The sequence below is a fragment of the Lissotriton helveticus genome, chromosome 7, assembly GCF_964261635.1.
Source record: "Lissotriton helveticus chromosome 7, aLisHel1.1, whole genome shotgun sequence".
Lineage (NCBI taxonomy): Eukaryota > Metazoa > Chordata > Amphibia > Caudata > Salamandridae > Lissotriton > Lissotriton helveticus.
Genome location: NC_136068.1, coordinates 1,517,511,029 through 1,517,538,868, shown reverse-complemented (window position 1 = coordinate 1,517,538,868; position 27,840 = coordinate 1,517,511,029). Strand labels below are relative to the sequence as shown.

General features: G+C 44.5%; 1 protein-coding gene across 1 annotated transcript in view; it reads left to right on the top strand.

Annotated features, from left to right (window-relative positions):
* The window catches only part of LOC144770442 (cytoplasmic phosphatidylinositol transfer protein 1-like), a 321,220-nt gene that overhangs the window by 239,211 nt on the left and 54,169 nt on the right, over nt 1–27,840 (top strand). The window contains exons 4-5 of the mRNA XM_078654964.1: nt 10,260–10,267; nt 15,517–15,588. Coding sequence (XP_078511090.1) covers nt 10,260–10,267; nt 15,517–15,588 — 80 coding nt within the window. The remainder of the gene's footprint in view (nt 1–10,259; nt 10,268–15,516; nt 15,589–27,840) is intronic.

Below are 27,840 nucleotides of genomic sequence, written 5' to 3'. Positions count from 1 at the left end.
CGTGCGGGCTATGTCTTCGGTGGTCACCGTGGTCCAGGTGCGGAGGGTGGCGGTGGGGGGCGTTGGTTCGCCGGTTGGGTGCGTGGGTGGTGCGCCGAAGCTGTTGTGGATGTCGGCAATCTTGCGGTGGAAGAACGAGGTGAGAGAGTCACAGAGGTCTTGTGAGGGGGTGATGTCGTTGTTGCTGGTGCTGGGGTTGGAGAACTCCTTGACGATGGTGAAGAGTTCCTTGCTGTCGTGGGTGTTGTTGTCCAGTCGTTCCTTCAGTGATTTCTTCTTGGTGGTGCGGATGAGCTGTTGGTGCTTGCGGGTGGCGTGTTTGAGGGCGGTCATGTTGTCAGTGGTCTGGTCAAGGAGCCAGGCTTTCTCGAGGGTGCGGCAGGTCTTTTTGGAGTCCTTGAGTTCGTCGGTGAACCAGGAAGCCTTCTTGCTTCTGGGTCTGCTGGGAGGGTTCTTCAGTGGTGCGAGTTCGTCGGCGCAGGCGGTCAGCCACTGGGTGAAGTTGAGGGCTGCTTCGTTGGGGTCCTTTGTGCAGCTGGGTGGGTTCTGGCTGAGGGAGGTGGTGAGCTGGTTGGCGGTGATCTTGCTCCAGTTCCTGTGAGGAACCTGTTGCGGGTGGTGGTGGGTTGTGGTTCTTCTGAAGCTGAAGTGGACGCAGCTGTGGTCGGTCCAGTGGAGTCCGGTGGAGTGGCTGAAGGTGATCTGCTTGTTGGATGTGAATACGGGATCAAGCGTGTGGCCGGCGTGGTGGGTGGGGGTGTTTACCAGTTGCTTGAGTCCGAGGTTGGTGAGGTTGTCCAGCAGGGCGGCGGTGTTGCGGTCCTTGTTGTTCTCCAGGTGGAAGTTGAGGTCTCCTAGGAGGATGTAGTCGGCGGAGGGGAGGGCGTGTGGGCTGATGAAGTCCGTGATGTCTTCGCTGAATTGTGTGCGTGGTCCCGGGGGTCTGTAGACGAGGGTGCCTCTGAGGGTCGTCATCGGGTCGGTGTGAATCTGGAAGTGGAGGTGCTCGGCGGCGCGAAGGTGTCGTTGGAGTCAGTCGTGATGCGGATGGTGTTCGTGTGGACGATGGCGATGCCTCCTCCGGTCTGGTTGACGCGGTCCCTCCTGATGATCTTGTACCCGTCCGGGATGGTGATGGCGATGGCGATGTCGGGGGTTGAGGAGGCGTTCATCCAGGTTTCCGTGAGGAAGGCGACGTCTGGCGATGTTGTGTCGAGCAAGTTCCAGAGTTCCACGGCGTGTCTGTGGATGGAGCGGGTGTTGAGCAGGATGCACTTGAGGTTGCTGCTGGCGTTTGGCTTGGCCGGTGCGGTGCAGGTTCGAGGCAGGTGAACTTGCAGGTCCTGCAGGTGAAGGGTCCGTGAATGCGTTTCGGGGCGGCCCGGCAGCAGGCGGGGTTCCAGCCGGCATTGAGTGCGTTGAGGGCGGCGGCGTCGTAGGTCTGTCGGGTCGTTTTGCATCGGTGGGGGCCAGGGGTCCTGGCACTGGGCGTGGTCCAGGCGCGGACGGGCGCAGACGGGCTTACCTCTGGCGCGCCCGCTGCGCGTCAATGCTGCGCGTACACGCGGTCGCCATTTATGGCGAAGTGGGAGGGAGGGAGGAGCAGCTGGAAGGCGGGAGCGGGAAGGGACAAAACGAAAAGGGGGCATGGCCGCTTGGACGGCGGCGGGAAGCGGGGGGCAGGCAGGCACAGGGGGACTAATGAGCACAAAACGGAGCTAATACAACAACGTGCAAGGGGACAGCAGTGACAACAATAATCAGGCAAATGAAACAAAAAGGAAACAAAGATTAATCAGGCACACGCAAATACGGCGGAGGGGCAGGGATCAGTGAGGCAGGCACAGCGAGGCTGCGGGCAGCAGCGAGGCGAGGGACACACACACAGCTGGTGGCTGTGCGGCACGGGGGTGTCCTGAGAACAAGTCACACTCACCTGCGCCGCGCGGTCGCCATTTATGGCCAAGTGGGAGGGAGGGGCGCCCTCAGAGAAAGAGGTGAATGTAACCAAGGCAGAGGTCGCCACAAGTCAATGTCATCTCTGTGTGCCCGAGATTGGTCACTCGAAGAGAAATTAGCAACTGAGGAGGTATAGTAACCAGTGATATAAGGCTCCAGTCCTAGGTCTCATTTTACTGCCCAGAGCATTCTGGGAAGGATCTGTATACACAAAGGTGACTTGATTCTCTTCAGCCAATTCAGTATAACTGCAGGAATTGTATGAATGAATGAATTAATGAAAGTTTATTTATATTGCGCAAACTTAGCCCAACGGGCATCAAGGCGCAGTCCACACATAAACATATATACTAATACAGAAAAAATTATTTAATAATAAGCCTGAGAGAAGAGCCAAGTCTTCATAAGCTTCCCGAAAGTCGCCAAAGAAGGTTGGTTGGAAAGTTCGGGGGGGAGATTGTTCCACAATTTAGGGGCCAGAGTAGAAAAGGCTCTTCCTCCCCATTTCACCTTTTTAAATCTGGGTCCGACAAGCAGATTTCTTGAGGATGAACGGAGGGATCTTTTGGGAGAGTAGGGACTAACAAGAGTCTTTATACCTTCGGGGCCAGAGTCAAACACAGCCCTGTGGGCCAAACAGATGAGCTTGAAGGAAATCCTGGAATGCATGGGTAACCAATGGAGATCCTTCCTGGCCTGAGTTGCGGATGATAGCCTGGGTAGCTTTAGGACCATCCTAGCAGCAGAATTTTGGACCATCTGAAGGCGATGGAGGGATTTCCTATTTATGCCCCCGTACAACGCATTACAATAGTCGAGCCTGGAAGATACCAGGGTGACTGTTGCCTGCTTGCGGGCGTCAGATGACAGGTAGGGGGCGATCTTTTTCAGCATGCGGATGGTATTACAGCAGGTGGATACTGTTCTGTTAACCTGAAGGTCAAAAGAGAGGGCCGAGTCTATGAGAACACCAAGGTTCCTGGCCGAGTTGGTAGGTTGGGGGCAGTCTCCCAAAGAAGGGGGCCACCAGTCTTCGGACCAGATGTCGTGGTTTCCTCCAAAGACTAGGACCTCCGTCTTCTCCCCATTGAGCTTTAAGTAGTTACGTACCAACCATTCCGAGACTGCCTCCATACAAGTTCGAAATTTGGAGGGAGCCTCTTTGGTCGGTGAGGTGGTGGAAATGATAATTTGGGTATCGTCTGCATAGGACAGTATTTGGTATCCAAAAGACCTTATTACCTCAGCAAGTGGGGTTACGTAGATGTTAAATAACAAGGGGCTCAGGGAGGAGCCCTGAGGGACCCCACATTGCACGGCCTGGGAAGGAGACAAAAAACTACCAAGCTGGACCCTTTGTTGTCTCTGAGAGAGGAAGGAACATAGAAGACTCAGGGCACTTCCCCCTACCCCTATCCCCTTCAGCCGGTCTACCAGGATTGAAGGGGACAGGGTATCAAATGCTGCTGTAAGATCAAGTAGCACCAATAATGCGGTCTGCCCTCTGTCCACCTCGGAGCGGATGTTGTTAACTACGACAGTGAGGGCAGACTCGGTGCTGTGGGCAGCACGAAACCCATGCTGGGAGATGTCAAGAAGACCCATCTTCTCTAAATAAGTAGTCAGATGAGAATTAAGATGGGCCTTGAGTATCTTTGCCGGGGCTGGAAACAAAGATATTGGCCGGAAGTTTTTTAAAACTTCAGGATTTAGGGAAGGTTTATTTAGGAGGGGCTTAACAACTGCTGATTTCCAAGGGGTTGGAAAAGACCCCTCATCAATGGCCATGTTCATAACCTGCAAGAGAAGAGGACGAACAGTCTCTCTGCAGGACTTCAACATCTTTAGAGGACATGGATCAAGGGGCGAACCTGATTTGATGGAATCAAGGAGGCGGTTTAATTCGTCCTGTGTCAGATTTGGAAATTTGGAAAAATTAGATGAGGGGCCCAATTTGGGGGTCTCAATGTGTAAAAAGGAGGAAGGGGGGGCAAGAGTGCCCTATTGGCACTCTTGCCCCCCCTCTTCCTCTTGGATTTGAGAGAAACCTAAATGTCAGAGATTTTAGTTTGGAAGAAGCTTGCGATATCATCGCAGAGCTCCTGCGACTCATTCACTGATTCGATAGCTTTAGGTGTTGACAGAGTGTCAATGACTTTAAAAAGCTCTCGAGATGATTTCAGTGAGGTGGTGATCTTGCTGAAGTAGTTCTTTTTTTCTTCAGCCATGGCCTTTTTGTATTCTCTCAGGGCTGACTTATGTAGATTTTTCCCCTGGGGTCAGGACAGGCATACCAGGCTCTCTCCTTCTGTCTACATTTCTGCCGTAGTAATCTAAGATGTTCCGAGAACCAGGGGGACGAGGGACTTTTTCGGGCCGAATAATGTTTTTTAGGGGGTGCTAGCAGGTCCACAGCATTAGAGAGAGCAGCCGACAGGCTTAGGGCAGCTTCATTTTCATCAGGCAAAGAGAAGGGATGGAAGTCAGTCAGAAAGGGGGTGAGTGTAGTATTAGATATATTGTTATAGTTTCTTCTGTTCTCCCATCCTTTCCTATTGGTTTGATCAGAACCAGAGGAAGTCATATTGATATAAAATGGAATTGCCCTATGGTCGGACCAGGACAAAGGGATCGGAGTTCCGATCGTCAGCCTGGTGTCATTTGAGAAGATGCCATCTAAGGTATGTCCGGCAGTGTGCGTGGGGCCGTCAACAAGTTGATTAAGCCCACAGGAGGTTAAACCCTCGAGTAGAGCTTTGGTGTTATTATCCTCGAGTAATTCCAAATGAAAATTGAAGTCACCGAGGAGAGTGAAATTGGACCTGCTGATAAACGGTTCTAGTAATGTGAGTAAATTATAAAAAAATGTAATTGTAAAAGGAAAGTTCAGGACTAGAACCTGGCATCTTTTGTGACCTGGAGTCATTTGATAACCCTAAGAAGAAGGAAAGAAGAAGGCTGGAAACTACAGAGTTATCTTCATGGAAAAAAGGGGGAAGATCCATTCTTGAATCAGATCCATTCTGTTCTCTCAGGGACAGCGTCCATAACTACTGCCAATGTTAAGAGCATTCTTTCTTGGCACTGGTGTTTTCCTGCCAGTAGATGCAGTTAATTTTAATACAATATCTCTTTTACATCTTTCCTGATCCCATTAACCCCAGTCGAAAGATGTTATCACTTTATGTCCTAAGATATCTCTAATAGTTTATCATGAGGAGGATCAGCAATACTGGGAGCGGGGACATTGCACTAAGTTTTTTTTTCTAGCCTCTGCCATGTTCTCCAAGGTACGGGCAACATATTTATCCCATATAGAGCAAAAATGACTATGTTCGTAAGTGCAGAATTTTATTTTATCCCATGCCTACTCACCTCAGATGAGGGCACATCCATTGGGAGTTAGAATTGTAATGAGTAGCCCAATTTATGTTTTCTCGAGCAGTGTCTATTACACTTCCCTGGTATCACCATGCATCTAAACTTTTTACACAATTGTAACCCTCCAGATATCTGTACCTCTTAAAAATGTATGCCCTACTACTGCTAATATAAATCTCTTAAAACGTATGCTGTGCCGGCTTTGTCACCACGTAGACAGGCAAATGTTAGACTAAAAGCAGCAGAAACTGAAGGGCCTACTCCTGAGCCAGATTCCTAAAACGTTGAACTAAATCTACCACAACATAAAAATTGTAATGGAAACAAATCACTTCTTCTTAGCAACAATCTAAATGTTAAATTAAACATTCAGTCTACTTTTACTTATTGTCACTCGTGATAAAATGTGGAAACAGGCTCTCATTGTCAGCTTTCTATTACAAGAGCAAGCTAACGGTACAAGCCATACAGACCAACCTGCCAATTTTGATACCAAGATCTGTTCATTCATGGGCATCAGACGTGGAGTTGTCCAACTCCTCAGCAACCCCACCCTTCTCCCCTAACTCTGCAAACCCTCATGGCTGCCACACCTCTCCAGTCTATTAAACCAGTACAGAGTCATCAACCACGCATTTAGCTCTGTCACACAACATGATATTAATAGTGACCCGTGCCACTCTTGGGGTACACACTGAATCTCACCACCAATATAAGTAGAGGAGGGATACTCATCAGAGTGTTCTGCAAGGCACCACAAACAGTAGGTACCATCTTTCTACATACTTTGACATTTTTACATCCCTGGTCAGAGTCACTGTACAGAACTTCATGGTTCCATCTCCATGACATTACCAACACTTATTGACTATTTTAACCTTTTCCTCTTCCTAGTTCCCCAACTCTCCTTAAAGGGATCTACATACCTTGCCCACCTTTGGGAGTCTTTCCAGATCATAAAAATATGTGTACAATGTTTTTCCAAGTTTAATAACTTGTTTACATTTTCGATATACTTTACCATGTGGAACTCTCCACCGATGGCGAAATATTTTTTTTTATATTTAAATCAGAAAAAAATAGCACAAATATTTTTTATGTTAAATAATATTGTAAATTCCTTTTTATATATTTATTTTAAATGTAGAACTCAAGAAAAAATGCTACAGCACTCAATTTAATTTTGAATTAAATATTTAATCTATCTAAATATTTTAAATAATTAAAAGTGACATATAGAATTATTTAAAAGTAATTTAATTATTTTTTCATAAAATGTATTGGTACATTCATTGTTTAACTCAAAGGAGCTATTTAAATATTGCATAATTAAATTATATATATTCTCACATGCACACACAAGTAGACAGATAGATATTTTACATTAATTTAAACATTTTGAAAAAATTACACAAATATTTGGACATAAATAATTAACCAGCCCAACAGCAATCATTAAACTGCATATTGACTAATGCCGTACACTAATCTAAACAAAAATAGTAATCTTCTTAATTTCCTGTAGGGAGTTTTTTTAAACCTCCGAGCCCCATGTCAATGAGATTGAAGTCTTAATGGATAAATATAATGAATGATTTTTTGCTTTCTCCCTAAAGGGGATCTTGACCCGGAAAAAAGGTAGAAAACATCAATAGTTCCTGAATCACAATGCAAGGTTTTTAAAGATAATATCTTATCAACCACACCACAGGTTAAGATAATTTACTATGAGGAAAGTCCTGCAAACCGAAGGCAGAAATGTTATCAAATGCATTAGTATTAATTGGATTGAAAGGTTGCAAAGCGTGTATACCTGCAGTTAGTGTCTACAAGTTACAATTGAATTTTCTGTATGTGCTTTAAATCATAAAACTCACTGATGTGTTGAGCAAAAGTTTCAATAAATTCCTTTCTGTGGTTCCCAAATTGACTTTTTTATCTATAAAACTGTACATGGATCTTCCTTCAAATGTACGATCAAATCTCAAGCTATAAAGGTAAGAACACAAATAAGAAATGAGAAAAAATGATATTCGCAACCCAAATTATAATAAAACATGAGACCTAAATACTTACAATCTCTAACCCATTCTAAAGTGCAGTCATTTCGTTTCTAGAAAAATTTAATTTATATCTAACAAAACACATCTAAATTTAGTGTAAAATGATTGAAAGTGCAATAGTCCCACAAAACCATTCACCGTGCATTACCACCCATTTGAGGTTAGATCAAAGTCCATCTCTATCCACGAAATAAAAGGTCACCCAGATGTTCAGAAGAACACACCACTATGTTCAGTTGCTTAAGGACAATAGTCCATAGAGAGAGACAGTAGACCAAGGTGGAGTGACCATCTCTAAACCCCCCCTGGTCTCGGGGATCAGATTATTATGAATGACCTACTGATAGAGAGAAGAGAAAAATAGTTTGTCATAAATTTTAACAACGGCATCCATTAAGCTTATCACACAGTAAATGGAAGAGTGTATTGGAATTAAACCAGGACTCAGTGTCTGTCCCATAGTCTTTGATCCAAAGATATGAAACTGACTGTTGATCAACCCACCAGTCAATGTTATCCTTAATTATAACTGGAGTTAGATAATCGAGTGATGTCACTCAACTAGACTTAATGGCCTGAAAGAGTCACAAGAAAATTCTTAACAACCAGGGGTGATTTCCTAAATGCCCATACAAAGTGACATAATGCAGAACCCATTTATCATTAGGGATCATAAGCCCTAGGGACGTTAATCTCCCTACCTTCACATTTACCAGCCTCCAAAATGTTTTTACATCCCCGGAATCGATAACCGCAGATATTTCCCCTGTTCCCTTTTAATAGTTGCATAGTTCCTTTTTCAAGCCAAAAATATTGACTTTGGCTACAGAATGTCCACCACGTTTCAAGCTATTGGCTTGATTCAATTTAGTTTGCACACTAAAATAATATTTTGGCAAGCATTATGCAGAATTTTTTAACATGAAGTCACAGTATGAGTAAAGGAAGTCTAACAGTCACACATTTCTTACGGAGGAAGAAAAATCTAATTTAGGAGTCCAACTAATTAGTATTTGAAGATATTTAACAAGTAAGACTCCAACTCTATGTACATTATTAGGTTGAGGGGCAGACCCTAAAGAAAACTTGCAAAGGCCAATGCTCATTGACACTAATTTTCTTTACTGTAAAATCATTAAAATAGATACTTTGAAATACATGTGAAAATACGTAATCTATAAAGACCACTTGTGAGTCTAAGTGTGTTTTGGACAAGGTAATTGTTGATAACACGTACAACAGCCATTGTCCATTGTGGGTTATCACAGGGCTTAAGCCCGTTGTCAAAGGAGAATTGAACATTTTCGTGACTTGGGTATAAAGAGACTGGTATCCCCATCTATGAAGAATGTTCAAACCTTACACAGTTTAGCAGTGATTGACTTCAGTCATCTGCCAATCACAATGAGTTGGAAGCTTGAGTCCGCCAGGGTGCTGTTTCAGTTTCTGAAAGGTTGAAGACTATAGGTAGTCTTAGTTGAGGAGAACTTGGATCAAAGGGGTTCAGACATTTTACCAGTCCTTGGACTCCCCTTATAGTCACACATGCATCTGTTCAGGTATTGGAAGTTTAGCAACGGTGTTTGGACATGAGGTTGGGCGTCCGCTCTACCAATCTGTGGACATTCACTGAGGAATAAAGGTCTATCATTTTCAACCCTGCGTTTGGCATCCTTTGATAAGGCACAGCAAAAGCACATTAGCGCCGCTCTGTCAATGTCACTTTGGACCCTGGTCTGTTGAAGTCCCTGACAACACAGGAAAAGTCTGGTCATGGCCCAAGCCCAATTAATTCCATGTACATGTTTCCAATATATTTCCAACAAGAATATGTATCATTACTAATTTAGCCACTCAGTTGCACACTCATTAAATACCAATATTGCGGGCTGTGGTATTACTGGGTGGGCAATTTCTACACCATTTCACATTTTGAATCTCTGTAGAGGGTAAATTTACAAATTACATACATGTTCCCTGTTCTGTAGAGCTTAAAATTGGACCATGAGCTTCTTGCTATTATAATTTATGCCAAGTTTCATATGGTGAAAAATGATGCGGGTAAAGATCCCCAAATGTGCTAATGTTCTCTTGATTCGTGAGCAAACTCGCCTTTGTGCTCGAATCAGGATTTGGAAGGCTCCTAGTATACAGGCCTTAGTGGTAATGTATCCAAGCGGATGTGCTGAGACCACTGAAGTCCTTCAACGAATCCCGGCACACACACAAAGTTTCTGGTTTAAGCAGGCTTGCCATCATTACAATTGGAGACCTTGGGAGCCGAGACACCATACACCTACCCAAAATCCTTTGAGCTATCTGATCCCCCCTCAATAGCACATCTTAATAACATGCCCTATAAACTGGATCATGGCGGCCTTCAATCGGGTAGCGATGTCAGGTGTGCCATTGGTGGTGCCTGCTGTTGGTGTGTCAGGGAGATGTCTTCATGGTCAACGGTAATACCGGGGTGGATTATGAGATCAGATTCCCTGACCACAGGGCAATTTGCAAACAGGTACTTTGTGATGCCGCACTGCGCATGTGGCTAGCGCAAGGCAGAGCAGCATGCATCAGAACCCCAGCTGTCCTATATTTTGTCATCTGTACAATGTTGTGGTGTTTGCAGACTCAGCAGCGGTGGAGTGCAACACAGGGCCCTAGTAATAAGTAATGAAGGAGTGGGGAAAAGCAGTACAAAGTGAGCCGCGCAAGGCCTAAATATTTCAGCATGGAGCCCCGCCTCCTCTGTCCCTCGAGGCGATGCTCACTTCACAGCAGAGAATGTTACACTAACCGCTTTTTTTCTCTCTCCCTCTATCTCACATTCCATCCGCTTCTGGACGCCGCCGGCAGAATATACAGTAAGTCGCATGACCCGATGGCTTGATGTTTTTCAGTTAAGTTGAAAATCCAGTTGAGATTGAAGCAGTGTGACTGTGGCTGTGGATGAGGTATACTTGTTCTGCAGTGACATCTCGACACGTTTGGGCCTTTGAAATCAAGCCACCCGTGCTTTATTTGTGGTTGTGGTTGCGGATGTCATTTTGGGGGATTTATTTCTCATCACCACACATTGATCCAAGACAGAAAAAGAACCTGGACAGTGAGATAAAGAGGAAAGAAGTGTAGGGTGGTTGAATAAAGAGGCATGGAATGCACAAGACAGCTTTGGTATTCAGTAACCTGGACATTCTGTAGCGCCAGCAGCAGGCTCCAAATAATACACTTTTGACCGCTACACAAGTCTTTTTACAAATTGAGCACAGTATGTGTCTAATGTCTTTCTTTTTATTGTTTCCCCTGCTCTAACATAGCTAAATAGTGCTATTTGCTGAACACGCCTCAAACTAGGACACTAAAGGATAGAAGCATATGCATCCTCAACTGCTAGTATTTTAACAGTTGAGAGCAAAATGTAATATTGTGAACTACCACAGAGGTCATGCCCTTCACTAGTGTGGACAAATACAAGCATTTTCTGCTTATGACATGCCCTGGTGTGCACTGCACGCAGCTACCCAGCTACCGCAATATCATGAGGATAATTTTCTTCCTCTCTTGCCTGCTTAGCCACAACTCTATAAGAATGCTGGGATTTGTAGTTTCACATTTCCCACTAATATCTGCACCGTTATTAAATCAAACCGTGAGGGCTTCAAGGCACTGGAGTTGCTAGCTGCTTCGCAGAGAAAGCAATGAAAAATTATGCACAAGCAGGAAAAGCATTCAGAAAATGGGGAGGGGGGTGGGAGGGAGGAAGGAGAAAGCAGTAATAAAAAAAGGGAGGCAAGTGCAGGAAAAGCACTCAGGAAAACTGAGTGGTGGGAGGAAGGAGAAAGCAGTAAAAAAACGAGGAAAAGGGAGGAAAAGCACTCAGAAAAACAGGGAGAAGGACGGAGAAAGCAGTAAAAATTAGGCAAAAGTAGGAGAAAGCACTCAGAAAAACGGGGAGGAAGCAGAGCGGTGCAGCAGAACAGGAGAGCTGGGCCTGGGGCCTGCTCAATGGGGTTGCACTGCGGCCTCCATTAAGTAGGTGGGGGGCACTGTGAGTCGGTGGGCAGGGCTAGGCAGGAGGCTGGAAAACAGGTTTCAGGTGTGAGTGGCAAATGAAGGAAAAAAACAAGGAGAAGCAGTGAAAAATGAGGCAAAAGCAGAAGAAAGCACTCAAAAAAGGAGGAGAGGAGGGAGAAAACAGTGAGGAGGTGAAAGCAGTAAAAAAAAGAAGGCAAAAGAATGAAAAGCACTCCGATAAATGGGGGTAAAGGAAGGAGAAAGAAGTAAATAAAATGAGGCAAAAGCAGGAAAAGCACTCAGAACAATGAAAGAAAGGGAGGATGGGCAGGGCTAGGCAGGAGGCTGGAAAACAGGTTTCAGGTGTGAGTGGCAAATGAAGGAAAAAAACAAGGAGAAGCAGTGAAAAATGAGGCAAAAGCAGAAGAAAGCACTCAAAAAAGGAGGAGAGGAGGGAGAAAACAGTGAGGAGGTGAAAGCAGTAAAAAAAAGAAGGCAAAAGAATGAAAAGCACTCCGATAAATGGGGGTAAAGGAAGGAGAAAGAAGTAAATAAAATGAGGCAAAAGCAGGAAAAGCACTCAGAACAATGAAAGAAAGGGAGGATAAAGCAGTAAAAAATAAGGCAAAAGCAGAAGCACTCAGAACAACGAGGGAAAGGACAGAGAAAGCAGTCAAAACATGGTACAGCCAGGAAAAGCACTCAGAAAAACAGGGGGAAAGGAATGAGAAAGCAGTAAAAAACGAGGCAAAAGCAGGGAAAGCACTCAGATCAAAGGGGGGTAAGGATGGAGGAAGCAGTCAAAAGTGGGAAAGAGCAGGAAAAGTACTCCAAACAATGGGGAAAAGGAAGAAGAAAGCAATAAAAAATTAGGCGAAAATAGGAAAAGAACTCCGAACTACGAGGAAAAGGAAGGAGAAACAGTAAAAACTGGGCAAACGCAGGGAAAGCACTCAGAAAAATGGGGAAAAAGGAAGGAGAAAGAAGTAAACACCAAGGTGAAAGCAGGAGAAAGCACTCAGAAAAACTGGGAGAAAGCAGGGTAGTAGAGCAGCACGGGAAAGCCAAATTAAACACAACACTTCCTAAAAGCCACCCCCATGCCCTCAAGCTAGCTAACTGCCATGTTGAACATATCCTCTGGCAAAGCCCTCCGGCTCCTTCTTCAGGTATGTCCGACATACATCCAGGGATAGACATTAGAAGGTAGAAAGCAGAAAGTATGGGACCTACACCGGGGTTAGAAGGAGAGAGAGGAGTACAGGTAGGGACAACATTTTGAGAGAGAACAGGATTCTCCTAGAAAGCGTGCATATGACACCTTCCTAGTATGTTTTGTAACAATAGCTAAGTCTAAACATGCAGCATAATTCTCATTTTTAGGGCTCTTTCTGAGACTTTGGGGTGTATCTAGTTGTTATATTTTTATTAGTGGGGGATCAATAAGAATTTTTATTCGGGGATTACGCCACAAAGATGACCACCTGGATTTATGAATCGGAGTAGCCATTTTCCGATCAAGCAATTTAACAGCTGCAACAGTATCCAGAATAATAGCTCGAGAAAAAAGAATAGATAGTGAAGATGTGGTTAAAAATGAAGAAACCGGAAGAGGAGAAGAGAGGGTCTGTTCGATGACCAACCAAGAAGGTGTATGACCAGGAAGTGAGGAAATCCACAGTGCTCCTTGAGAAGCTAAAAAAGCCACCTGATATTTCCCCCAATCCGGGAAATTGCAGCCACCCATATCGTAGGGTTTCCTTAAGGATTTATATGCGATTCGAGCCCTCTTATCATTCCAGAGAAACAAAGAGGTGATGGAATCAATCTCTCGAAAAAAGGAAGCGGATAAATTCAACGGAAGCATAGATAAAATAAAGTTAATAATAGGAGTAATCATCATTTTTAAAGTTTGAACACGACCCCACCAGGAAATGTGTTTAGGAGACCAAGTATCCAAAAGGTGACGAACTTTAGTTAAGGTTTGTGCCTCATTATACGCCACAGTATCAGACAAAGTACTACAAAACCAGACCCCTAAATATTTGAGTTGCTTAGACTGCCATTTGAAACCAGCAGAACCCATATGGGCCGGAAAACAATAAGCATTAAGGGGAAACATCTCCGTCTTGTCTCTGTTTAACATGTACCCAGAGACCTTAGAAAAAAGAGGAATTGTGTCTGTGATCGCCGGAATAGCTGAGACAATGTCCTCAGAAAAAATAAGAACATCATCCGCGTAGGCCGCTAACTTCATGCTCTGTGAGCCGAACGTAAACCCTTTAAAATCTGGATGAAGATCAATTAACCTAAGGAGCGGATCAATCGCTAATAGAAACAAAAGCGGGGATAGGGGGCAACCCTGACGAGTGCCTTGACGGAGACTAAAAAATGCAGAAGTAGCCCCATTTACTCGTATATTCGCTCGAGGGTGGGCATAAAGGGACATCACCATGTTAACAAAGGAATCCCCAAGATTATGCGCACAAAGAACGGCATGCAAAAAAGGTCAAGAGACCTTGTCAAAAGCCTTCTCGGCGTCAAGGGCTAAAGCTGCAGCAGGAAGCGTAGATCGTTTAGCAGCCCCCAAAATATGGCAAAAGGTACGAATGTTATCTCTAGCCAGCCTTCCTTTAACAAACCCCGTCTGTGATGGATGAACTAGAGAAGGGATATAGGACTCCAGACGTTTAGCAAGAATCTTGGCAAAAATCTTCGCCTCCATATTAAGGAGGGAAATAGGACGAAAAATTTTAGGATCCGTAATATTCTTCCCTTCTTTCGGAATGACCACAATAGTCGCATCCGCCGCTGTACCTGAAACTGCATTTTGCTGAATAAACACATCAAATAGGAGTTTTAACCGAGGGACCATGAAGGGGAGAAAAGTTTTATAGAACAAAATGGGAAATCCATCGGGCCCCGGAGCTTTGCCAGATCGAGTAGCCTTAATAGCAAGAGTAATTAAAGCGCACAGCTGCCCCAGCAACGGGGCGTCCCGGCGCTGTATAACTCTGGGGAACCCGTCCTGGCTTTCCCTGTGGGATGGTCCCTTGGTGGGAGTCCCCAAGATGGAGCCAGGCATCCCCGGAATTGGTGGGGCCGTTGTGGAGATTAGGCAAGCTAAGTTGTGATTGAGGCACCTAGTTTTTCCTAGTTGTTATATTTTTGATAGGCCCATATGTGGACCGGCTAGTCAGGAAAACTAAACCGACTTCTCTCTCTGCGTTTGAAATTCCAGTAAACCCAGTGCAGTGTCAGTAAGTTATCATGCTTGCCTGATATGTGGGTGACTGCTCTTCAGAGGCATGGCATTTTAGGGAACCCCTAATTTAATTACATGACACACACCCCAGTAGACAGAGCGAAAGTACCACGTGGTCCTAGACATGCACAGAGGATCAAACTGGCACATGCATGGATGCATCAAACGACTGCACAGAAAACATCTCAGTAAGAGTTCAGGTCAGACAAACACATACAAGAATGTTAAAAATACCTCAGCTAAGCACATTCATACAGAGGTGCATGGATTGACAACCTACACTTACATCATAAACATATGGCCACCCATTTCAGATAGGGACACGCTGAAACCTACCCTCAGAAAGGCAGTGAAAGGACACTTAGGAAAACTAGAAGTCCTTTGTTCCTGCAGAAAGATGCACGTTTCATTTACCACAGACAACACCATAAATCCAAGCATACGGCTGCAGAGATAAAGCAGGGACCCAGATAGTGGCATAAGTAACAGCATAAAATACATACAAGTGCAAATGAAACACAAACTTTCTCTCTCGCACATTTTTCTCCATGAAATATGCAGCAGCTACCTGATTATATGGCTGGCCAATTATGTGTGCACTATGTGCAACGGAAACAGAATTGCTCTTTACTAGTGGCCCTGCTTATAACTCTGCTCTCTAACACGCTCCTTGGAGGCTACTGAGAGGCCACTGTTTAGTTGCCCAGTGGATCCAGAAGCTTCCAAGCCAGTTCCTTTACAAATGTAGACATAAATATGGCAGACAATAACTGGTCTGCATTGTTCCATCTCCTAAAAGACTAAAGCTAACCTTTGAATGCTTGTTTATTTCAGTGTTCCTTCCTGCCCAAGTTCCAAATTCGAATAGAAACCAAATTTGAGAACAATAATGGGTGCAACGAAAACGTGAGTACCGCAGTGCGACGCCACCCTTCTGTGCACAGAAAGCATCTTAGTTGTCTTTGTTTCAGCAGCTGTGTTTTCTGCCGAGTTTGCGGCCTTGTTTCTTTCTATTACAAACCAGCGCGCGCCATTGTTTGAGCAAATCATGGCTCCGATTTTGAAAAGTGTTGCTTGACAGTATAGTAACGCCCAAGCAGGTCTGATATTCCAAGTATTTAATCAGTTGTCAAAAAATGCATCTCAAGAAGCATGAGCAATAAAAGCCTGAACTACTCGATTTTTAAAGACATTGCCATGCTCTTTGGCATCATTTCTGGGGGGGTACTTGTTGGTTGAATGATAAATGGTGACATCCAGTCCCTGTTACTGCTGCACATAGTTCACCAGTGACTAGATAAATGCACTTGTGGCTAAGTTACCTATATTAGACAAAGGTGTCGATGCCACAAATGAATAGCTAGTTTTTATGTCGCTTCCTGCCTTGGCCGTGCAACACTGACATTGCAAGTTTCCAACTTTAAAAACATTTTTTTGTTCAACTTTGAAGGATGAGCGTATGAACCAGTCCCAGGGAACGCCAATCCTCAGTGTATAGTGCCCACACAGATTTCTGCAGCAGTTGTCTGAACCCACAGAGATATTTAAAACGGCCATCTTCAGAATCCATGGCACCCTAGACAATTCTTAGAGAGGCACGAGACATGAATTCGAGCCACGTTTATCTCGTTCATCTGAGAGGTGAGTCAGCGCGGGATGGAAGACTTTCCACTGCCCATATGGCGGCAAAGCTCCGTATCTGAAGGAATGATCAGGGCTCTGATGCCGTCAGGAGGGGAAAAGCGATCCGTTCTCTGAAGAAGTGAACGAGCGACACCTTGACCTTGCATTGAACTACGTCAAGGCGCTTGGCCGAGTTTTACAGGAGGGTGTCGTTTCCAGAAAGGAGTTTTCACTCGTGTGGCTACTGCAAGGCAAGCTGTTACGGGAGAAATTTGTGAACAATCCTCACACTCAAACATCCCCTCAGGTCTCCACCTCACTCCACCACGAGAGGCTTCTCACACTACCCTCGAGTACCAGCTCTGAATCACTGAAATGTCCAACAATTCTGCGTCCTCACACTTCTCCCGACAAAAACAGCCCCCCCATGTTTGTGAATGGGCCTATTCATATTGGGAGGAAGAGAAGGCAGTCCCACATTCACTTGAAGTCGATACCCTTACAAAAGGGCTGTTCCTCTCCCATACAATCTGCCCACGCACATCTTTCAGGTACTGTTTTTTCCCCGGAAGAGTGGGGCCGAAGGATGATAGCTCAGTTGCCTGGCATCAACTGAGAGTATTTACCAAAAATACTGCTGTGGATATAGTGTCTTTTATTATAGCCATTTAGGGCTTAAATTGTAACAAAAAAATAAGTGCCAGGGTCCTTGTTGGAGGCCACTGATGTATGTGCCACCCATTGCCCCTTGCCAGCCCTGCCAATGACAGTACCAACACAAACACAAACATGACCATCATATTGCTACATGTGTACCAATTCTGACTATTTCAGGCCCCCAAAGCTATACAATGGCTTGTGAGGCAGGTATTAGTCATTATCAACCTATATTGAAATAATCAACAGCAGTTGTTTTGTTGTTCTCTAATTTAGACAAACATCGCCACCATGTGGTAGGCTGTTATAAGTGCCAGTGCTGACAATTATGTGTCGCTGCAGAGCACCAGAAACCACCGGCTCAAATTATGCACTGCCTTAGTTTCACATTTGCTTGGTAGTACAAGGAAAGCAAGCTTGTGCGCTGGGATACCCTCCTGTGCAATAGTGCGCTCTACAAATCTGCATAAGGTAACACGTCATACTTCCATAGATAGTCCCAGCTCTCTAATTATCAAACACGTTTGGTTGTGTAAGGTTTCATTTCATGCAGATGGTACTTGAGACAAATGTTGCAGACTTCCCACCAACCAAATTTCAGTAAAAAGTCCTCTGAAAGGAGATGACGTTCCCAAGTAATCATCCTGTTCAATATGTCCATGCACACATGATTAGTAATATTTTTATTAGGATGATAGGAAAAGTGCCACTGGCGGTAAATTGAATTATTCATCCCTATATAAACGAGACAAAATAGTGTTTTCTCCGTTTTTAATACATGAAGAGAAATATGCGCCAAGAGAATTTGGGTGATCCAATGAAGTCGCACTTTTCTAGTATTTCAAGTTAAAGAGTCTGCAAAAATATCTAGGATTGACACCTAGTCTCGGATTCTAGCTGACCTGGGCAAAACCATTCATCTAAAATGCTATTAGCACTGATGCAGTTTTTATATTTTCACCCCATTCTGAATGGCCACTCACACATGGCCCTTGAGAGAGCAAATGCAGGATAGATGGTTGGGGGGGGGCACAAGTAGGGGGTGGGTGTAACGTGTGTAATTCCGTTTAGCGTAATCATGTGACATTACCTAAGCATTCTGCAAGACTACAAAGAAGAGTAAGTCTTTGTTTACCACTATTTCTTAGCGCACAAATGCATCCTTGTGTCCAAAATAGATTCAATGGTGCATTTTGCACTAAGAAAAAGCTCTAAAGGCAACAGAACACAAATAGAGAGCGCGAGCAGCCATTCACACTCGGTAAATGTGCTTTTGGGGTGGTTCTTCCCTCGACTTACAACCGCCATTTAGCACTATTTTCTTAGCGCAAAATGCACCCTTGTTTCCAAAATGGATGCAAGGCTGCATTTTGCTTTAAGAAAGAGCGCTAAATTGAGAAGAATATGAATAGCGAGCATGACCAGCCGCGCACGCTCACTAAATGCGCTCTAATAACAGGATTTTTGCCCCAAATTACTCTAAATTACATGAGGAGGAGTAATTGCATAGTTCCCTGTATTTCCGCATCAAAGAATAACATGGAGTTACTGAAATGTCTCTGATTACTCTGGTGCAATTAGAATTCTGCTCAGTCCTCGTCACAAGGGAGAGCAGAGAGTTTTTTGTTTTTCACTGTACCTGTCTAAAAGATTTCATGCTCGGGGATTGTCACTGGCCTACTTCCTCAAGCAGAAATCCTTCACATTAGACTTCACAGACTTTTCAACGGCCACCCTCATGCCAGCACCTGGACGAATTATCTTACTGTAGCTTCAGGTAGCCAGTGCCTCCTAGGTCAGTGACCATTTAATGTAGATAACATTTAGGGGCCGTTTGCGATGCGGCCCGTAAAGCCATCGTAATGGGCTGCTTGGTTTCCTTTCTGACCTCCTCATTATGATGGAGGCGGTCAGAAAGGAAACCGGCCGGTCATTCTGGGTGCCTTCCAAGAGGCTCAGAGAGCCCTTCTGCCAGTCGGAAGCCGGCTAGTAATCTCAAGTGCAGGCCTTTCTGCCATTAAAATTACGATGCACGGTTTCCGAATGCCGGCCTGTCTGATATGGAAACCATGTCGGAAAGTGTGTTTGGGGCCCCCAGCAGGGACCCTATTGGTGCACAGCCTCTGGTTGGAGGCCGAAGGGGCACCTATGATGCCCCCCTGTTGATCCATGCACCTTGTGGCTGGCATCTTGAGGTGACTGCCATGGGGTGCAGGGATGAACCACACATCCCAGTTCACGATGGGAGCATGCATTAGGACCGGTTTACAGTTGTAATGCATGCTCCCATAGTGAAATATAAGAATGCGACCGAACAGCGTTCGGTCGCATCCTAATGAGGTGGTTGGGACTTCCGACCGGGTGTCAGTCGGTCCTAGGACTGAGTCGGTGTCGGGCGGAACGAATTCCGCCTGACATCGAAATCAGGCCCTTAGTGTAGCAAGTGGACAACAAGGAGTACAAGCGACTTAAGACAGAAAGACGGCTCACGCAAATTGCTATTCCCTCAAACTGAGAAAGCATAGCTTTGCTCCATGTCCCTCATTCTGCTACTGACAGCACCCCAAAAGTAGACAGTAGTGCCTATCTCCCTAAGCTGGCTTCAAAGATGCACACTGCACATATAAATATTGTACAGCCCTACACGAGCCACACCATCAGGCCCACTGCAATTCCTCCCACTAGTTAAAACTTATTAATATGAGGAATAGGACAGAGGGTGCTTTCTTCGTCCTATTCCTGGCTCAGTGTACAATGTGGTGCGAAAGTGATGATGTGGAGGCTGCAGATATTAAGTGGAGGCCGTATTGCGCTAGCTCACCAGTGGTCAATGACTGTAAACAGTTTAGTTGTAAAAACTATGCCCTTTTAACTTGTATAAAATATCTGGATGTTTCTGGGTGTAAGGTAGTTGCAGCGCATGAGTGAATACAGACTAAACCATGGCCACACCAGTTTGAATCTGGCACAAACTCAGATGCATGGAAGTGCCTTCTTGGTAGCTTCTGTTGCAATAATTGGTAATTCAGAGCCCGGCTACCAGTGAGCTTCTTGTCCTTGACAAATAAAAGCAGACATAAGTTGGCATCGCCAGAGTTTGGGCCAAATATTCAATGCATATCTCAAGAACTCGAGTGGGAACTCTAAACACAGCTCTTAACGTACTCTGTTGGTAGCCTAAGCGATCCAAGTGAGGAAGCGAGTACGTCCACGTCCTCAGTAGGGTTTGGCGAGGAAAGGAAAGTTTTGCTCCCAAGAATATCAGTTTAAAAATGAGAAATTGTTTTACCAGCACCGTTTCCAGCCACATAGCATATGTTTGACCGTCAGTTCTGAAGACTGTCACTGAATCTGGCAATCCTATAAGCACATCTTCAACTGGTGGTCCTGTAGATAGTCCCGGCGTCTGTTAAGCATATAGAAGCATCATCTGTTCACTACTTCAAAACATGCCTGTGGCCATATGAAGTGTGTGCTGCACTCCTTCAGGGCTGCCCTCGTGGTGGGGTGGGCTGAGACCCGGCCTTGTAGCTTTACACAAAGAACATTTGTAAGCCATACTGTTGACATATGTACACATTTCAAAAGCAGCCTCAAGGGTTCTGTCAGAGTACATAAAATGCACCGCTTGTGTGCTATTAATAAAACTGTAATGATTGGTGGTAGCATTCCTCGCTCTCAACTCACAAAACTACTACCTTTCTTTAAAAATATATGCAGGACATTTAATTTATTCCATGACAGTAAAACGTGCACATTTTAGAAGTGCTAGCCAAAGCAAAGTTTAGCTCGTTGTAAAATGTTTTCACTTTGAGTAATGCCTGTGCTCTCTTTTACCTTGAAGAGTGAAAGAGATTCATGTGATTTACAACAGGGAAATGGTGTATGTTTAATTATGTATGTGATCCGGGAAGTCGAAGGTGCGATGGGATGTTTTTCGGGCAATTTCTCCAACGACACCAAAAAGTGTGGGAATGCCTCGGGGTGAGCCCTAAAAAACCCTTCCAACACACAGGAATATGCTGTTTGCAGTGCACCATGCATCTCATCTATGAGAACATATAAAAGAAAGGTAGAAAAGAGTAAGTTTGAAAAAAATATATACATCTGAATCAATAATAAGGGCATGGTTGAAAAAGAAACACCACAGACGCTTGTGTTCATTTGTGCATATCTGTGCTTGCATGTGTTAAGACCTATTCACTTTTTAACCAATGCTTGATTTTTTTTTCAATGGCTCGAATCCTCGCGATGGACTGCCAATGGGCCAGAAATGGCAGCGCAGAGAGTCGGCATGTGTTTGAGGGCGAAAGCTGAGAATGAATGTGAGGACCCAAACCAGAGAACTGGAAATTGTAAAATGACTTAATTTCTAGTGAAAGGCAAGAACAAATCGAAGATGAGCTGCATAAACCAGTGACCATTTCTGTATCAGTAGTCGGCCCATTATTTGTGCTTAATAAAATATAATCTATTTAGCCAGCCATCTTCCGGTTCGCCTGTTCAGCTAGTCCGCAATCTACCATGATGGTGAGCTGTGCACTCTTTCTCTAAGAAAACTGTAACAACACTTCTACATACAAAAAATGAAGGCCTGTGGGCCTAATAATAAGGGAAAGAGCATTCCACGCAGCAGGACAGTAAGGAAAAAAAGAACGCCTATCCATTTTAGACTTACAGATAGAAGAGTCTTTTTAAACATAGAAACTAGAGGAACGCAGTTTTCTTCCTGGGAAGATAGGGCATAACATTATGTACATTTACACATGTGGAAATTGAATTGCATAACCAGATATAGGAATTCACAAAGGTTTTACAGGTTAACTCCTGGAAAACCTTTAAAAATTCCCAAAAAGTAAAAAAATGTACTCCAAATCTTGGAGGAAACAATATATCGGAGTAAACTTCTATTTTTTGGGGAGGGTGGAGGGGAGGAGTAGAATCAGTGCCTTTACTACAATGCATGTTGTATCCCTCTGTGACAATGGAACTCTGGGGCACAGGCATTCAGTCCTGAAATGAGTAGGGCAGCCCAGGACAGAGATCCAAAACCTACTGCTGTGGTCTGGGATGGGACAAGATTCTCCTGGGTTCTAGTGTGATTTCTGTGCAAGTGACCCAGCTTTAGTTCTCTTATTGAGAGCATATGACAGCATTTATAAGCAGGTTATACACCTGTTTTAAGTAATTCATACTCATATGCAGCTTCCCTGAGATTTATTTCCCAAGCATTTCTGAAATAGCAAAATAGATTATTTCAGAGGTCCCAGATATCCAAAGAAGCAATAGAAAATTAAGAGGACACAATTACATCCAGGGACAACTACATTATGAAAGTGGCTCTTCCACACCATCATGGCTCAAACAAAGATTTTTGGGTGGGGCTGCATTTATTAAACAAAAATATAAAGCGTAGGCATTATTATCTGCTAGAATCAATTTTTGGTAAAAGAGGACAGTAGCAAAAAAACGAATGTATCCGGATAAGCATTTGACTCACATGAATGAGTATGATTTGAGTTACATCCAGTATGTCTGGAGACTACAGAAGATCTGCAGGGGCTGAAAAAGTAAGGAAGAAGGCAAAATAAGTGGGCCTAATGACCCCTTTCTGTCTTGCCATTAATTTCTAAAGGAGAAGAAAGACGTGGCCAAATGTAAGACATTCAGAAAATGGACCTTTCGCAAGGGAGATGTTGATTAGTTTAGTTCAGTTGCAAGTAAAGGGAGGGTTTGGGTCTTTGACCAGTGAAGCAAGGAAGGGATCAAAGAAATGACTGAAGGTTTTGAGCTTGGTGATCGTATTTCTTTATTCTGAGATAATCTGTTGCACTATGTCCATGTGTTGGGGAATTTTCTGTAGAGTTGTGGAGAAGGAGTTCTTTTTTAAATATTTTAGGAAAGTAAGATCTGATTTTATGGTTACCCCCACTTCTTGCCTGGTGTTATGCTGTTTCTGACAAGTTTGACTAGGATCCTGCTAGTCAGGACCCCAGTCTCTCTATGATTCTCCCTTAAGTTGGTTATGGTGAGTACTTGGGTACATGCCAGATTGGCTACTGGTGTACCCTTATAAGTCCCTAGTATATGGTACAGAGGTATCCAGGGCATAGGTACTTTAGGGGCTTCCCATGGGTTGCAGCATGTAGTATGCCACACATGAGAGACTACTCAAATTGTGACAACAGGCCTGTCATTGGAGCCTGTGTAAGCTGGTGCTAGCACCACTTATGACAGATATAAGTTTCTTATATCTGAGGTCACTGCACTTAAAACATATAAGTCACCCCTAAGGGAGGCCTTTCAATCCTAAAGGCAGGGTGCTTGCTTCTAAATGTGAGGGTGCCTCTGCATGAGCACATCTTTCATAGTCCATTCTTCTGGGTTGTAATTGTATCAGCCATTGCGGTACATAGACTGGCCATGTGTCATTACACAATGGCCATCTCTAAACTGGCTGGAACAAACCCTGTCGTGTTTGGTATCAAACATGTTAGAATCATACTCCCACACTAAACGGTGTGGGCAGTATGATTCCATGTACTGTAAAGCTCCTCCGGGAGGCCCTCAGTGCTCCCGGTACCAATCTTCTAGACCCGGACAGCATACTATGGCTGCCGCGACCGGAGATAACAATTCTACCAACCTGCTGCTGAGCCAACGTCGAGCAGAAGAAGGCAAGACAATAGGTGTTGTGTCACAGGGGGTTTGTGACCACCTCTCAGACAGGACTTAGTGTATTAGGACAGGGTGGGGGTGCTTTCCAGCGCCACTCAGTCTGCTTGAAGGGCACATTTCGTGCTCTCTTAGCAAACTCCAGTTCAAACCAGCTCAGGGGGCCGTTGGCTCCCCCTCTGGCTTGAAACTGGACAAAAGACATGGGTGTATCCTCTCCACTGTCCTACCCCTCCCCTGGGATAGAACCATGAATTGTCCCAACCCACTTCTTCTTCGACCGTCTCAGCACTCTGGACCTCGCAGGACTTTGCACTGAGCATCAAGACTGCAACCGAGAAGACTTGTGCTGCTCCTGGTCTCGTCCTGCAAGTCCACTGCAACGTCTGTACCTATGCTTCATACAGGATTCTCCTAAGGCCTGGGGACATCCAAGACACCTGAAGGAATCTCCCTTGAAGTGAAGGAGTCACTTCCCTGTATTTGCAGGCACCACAACAAAGCTAACCGGTCTGCTGAACCTGGGCTGATTGATCCTGGGCTCCCATGGACTCCGAAAGGCTCAGAAGCAGAGGTAGTGGTTCTTCATCTCCCTTGAGTCCTGCATTGTCTTATTATCAAGTTTGAGGCCAGTATCCCTCGTCAGAGCTGCAGGAACCCAACCCCTGTGCACAGCGTTGACTTGCCGTTGCAAAGGCTTGTTGGCTCTCTTCCTCAGAGATCTTGGGGCTCCATGTAGCCTCCACCTCAAGCATCTCCTGTGGCCAAGATTTTCGTCCTCACTGCATCTCTTGTACCATGGGCCTGCATCTTTGGTGAGCTGCTCGAGGTCCTCTTTTGACTCCAGTCCCTCCGGACAGAGGGTCCTCTTGAGGGTCTCCTTTTATTCCAGTTGGCTCCCCTGTTAGCTCGGAGACTACTCTGACTCCCTTGTTCGTGGTGAGTCACTTGGATCTTGCTGGTCCCCACACTGCACCTTTTTTAGCATTGTTGTTTGCAGTTGCTAAGACTTGTTGGTGCTCCCAATGGACACTGACCCCTCAACTCTCGACATCCAACATGGGACACCTCATGTCCTGCTCTTGGTCTTCCTCAGTGTCACCTGGTCCCCACAGCTGCAGCTCAAAGGTCACTGTCAACTCTCCTGAAACATCTGACATCGGTGGGCATTTCTCTTCCATGCCTCCTGGTCACTCCTGAGTGGCATAGACTCTGCCCCCTCTTCTTGAAGGTACTTCACATCTTGAATCCACCTTTGGGTTCCACCGGACACTTTCACCTTCTTCGCCAGCTGCATCTTCCTGAAGTCCTCCATTGAGTTTGACGGCGGTTTCCAACGCCAATTTGCACCTATGCACCCGGCTTCCCTCGTGTAGGCATCCTCTTTCCTAGGGTATCCACGGGTGGGGTGGCTCTCCAACATTCTGTCTTCTACGGGGTTTCTTCAGAATCCTCTGAGAAGCGCCCTTCTTCTTTAAAATTGCCACTGCGACTTACCCATGGACTTGAATTGAGCACAGGATTGTGTTCCCACTCTGCACACAGCCTCTGTGGGTTTCCTGGTTACTTACCTCAGGTGGTTCCTTGGGTCCCCAGCACATCTATGTCCCCTGGGTATAGTCTTAACTTGTGCCGTGGTTCACAACCCTCTGTATTAGTATATGGTTTGGTCCCCCCCTGGCGACCACTGTGTATTCATGCTAGTTACCTGTTTTCTTCACAAAGTATTGTGTGCATTGTGTATATTTCCGGGTAGGAGATATTTGTATGTGTTAGTGAGTGTCTTATAATAAATATATATGTTATAAATACACTATGGGGTTCTGTTTCACTTAATCTATACCAATAAGATTATGTTCTTGTAAAACAAGCCGCTTTACACTCCTTCTGGACTAAGCCTGAAGGCTGCTCTCCACAGCTACCACTTAGAGAGCTTTCCAATGTTGTCTAAGACCACTAAAATCACCATACGGGTTCTGTGGATTAGTGCAGGGTGCTACACCTACACAAGTGAGCACCATCTACTAAGCCAGCCTCCTACAAATATTTAGCAAGAGAAACTTCAGTATCTTTAATTTTAGATCTGGTGAATTAGGCAATATCCTTGTATTTGCCTCCAAAAGTCCTCAATAGCAAAAGTGGGCAGTGTTTATCGTATATTTTAGAATATCAAATAATATTTTAGGGTTTATTTTAGCTTAATTAAATTGCACTGTAATGGTGCTGGTCTTTGCTTGAAAGATATGATTTAATACACAGTTATGTATGTGTATATAGGTCGGCTAGTTGGTGAAGTATTTTGATTTCTTTCAATCACCTGGAATTTGTCTTTCTTCAATGAGATCCTTGGAGTACCTACCTAGAAGCAGATTTTTTTCCTTTAGTGGGGGCAAAGTCAGTGATGTAAACTGGTGATCTTCTTATTTGATTAGGCTGTAGATAATTGACCTCTGTAATACCTTTTGTAGTGGTAAGTCTTGAGGACATGCAGGAGGGTAGCTAAGTGGTGTCAACACATTTGTCTCGGACCCAGGTGTGACTGGCTTTCATTTACTTGGATTTTTTTTCAAGTAAAGTAGTGAAAAAGTATAACTTGGGGTGATCTAAGCAGTGCATCAGAATGAGATATTCCTTCATAAGGCTGTTTTAGTGAGAATGAGGAGTGGACAGTATCTTTTATTATGGGTGAGTTTCCAGCACTGTTGAATCACCTCTTTGTAAACAAGGAGGATGAGGATAGGAGATCACAAAGACAGCCATGGAGATGCCCTATTTGAGAAGGATGTCTCCAAAAATATGTTATTCGTCAATTAATCAGTAGGTCACAAACACTTTAAATGCATTGCTCTCCAAATTGTGCTTTATATATCATGTTGAGTATGGTAGGTGAAAGAGAAATGGATGCAGGTACAACCACCACACAATGGAATGTGAAGAAAGACTCCGATATGAAGGTTTAAACGTGATCAATTGTGTTACATATTGACATACTCCACCCCAGACTTGTCTTCCCTATCACGGTGGATGCTCGAGTTATCAGGAGGTAAGGGTAGGTCCTAGATTGGTTGTACCCTTCATTAAGGCGTTTCAGTAAGTTATAATACTTTGCCATCTAGGGAAAAGATGGTATCAGCAATTTCAAATGGGAATTCAATGTTTGAGATAGCCTGTTTCTTATTGAAGAGATGTCCTTCCACCTAAAAATGGGAAGTGCTACCTTCTTTTCCATTTCGAGAATCAAAGGTATTTATAATCATGTCTAGTTTTTTTTACTGTAAGCTACAAGTACTTAATTTTCTAAAAAAAAATAACTGTTCTGTGAAACTGCGCACAATCAGTAAAGAAACAGGAAAAAAGTCATTTTTAGTCAAATTGATACGCCAAATAACTGAAACATCTTGTGTGCAAAACATGCTTTCCTGAAAAAGGTTCAAGCTATGTTTTTTTTAACTTCATGTTGTTGACCACTTCACAATAACATTTTTTTTAAATGCAACTGCAGTGGATTTTTCTTTGTTTTTGATATTTTATTACCTCACAATCGACGCATAGATCTTGAACATATGAGGGCTCCACCTGTCTCCAGATGTGACCTTGGCTTTTAGCAGAGCTACTCCAGCCCTGAGCACATGCCAGAAAAGTGTGGTAGGGTGTGATACGCCTAACCATAGCAGGAAACCCAACAAAGCAGTAAAGGTGTTTCTCTGACTCCTAACTAGTACAAATTATGGTTAGGAAGGATCATAGAAATGTACTGTGCCACCCCCACTATCTTTCTGTCCTACTTCATATTCTGAAGGTAAAATTGTACTTATTGTCATGAGGTCTAAGTTCCCCTCTAGAATCTCCTAAATCCAAATGTAGCATCAGACAATTGGGTATCGAAGCGTCAATGACACCTCTGTGACCTCCATACAACATTGGAGCTGTAGTGAGAGTGGCAGTGGTCCTATGAGACCTGAAGGCAGCCACTGCTCTCATTGGAAGCTGCTTGGAAATATGGCAGGCCAGGCAGCCTCCTGCAGCATAAGCCCTTCCCTTTTGGGGGAGTGGTTTGTAGGAGAGAAAAGGGTTGGTGCACCTCCCAACCAGGGCCGCCAGACACATCTTTAGTAACTCTCGGAGGGACTGGCGTTGAGGCCTTCCGAGCATCCCAGACATAGATGGGAATGGATACGTAGTTAACAAAGGGGCATAATGCAC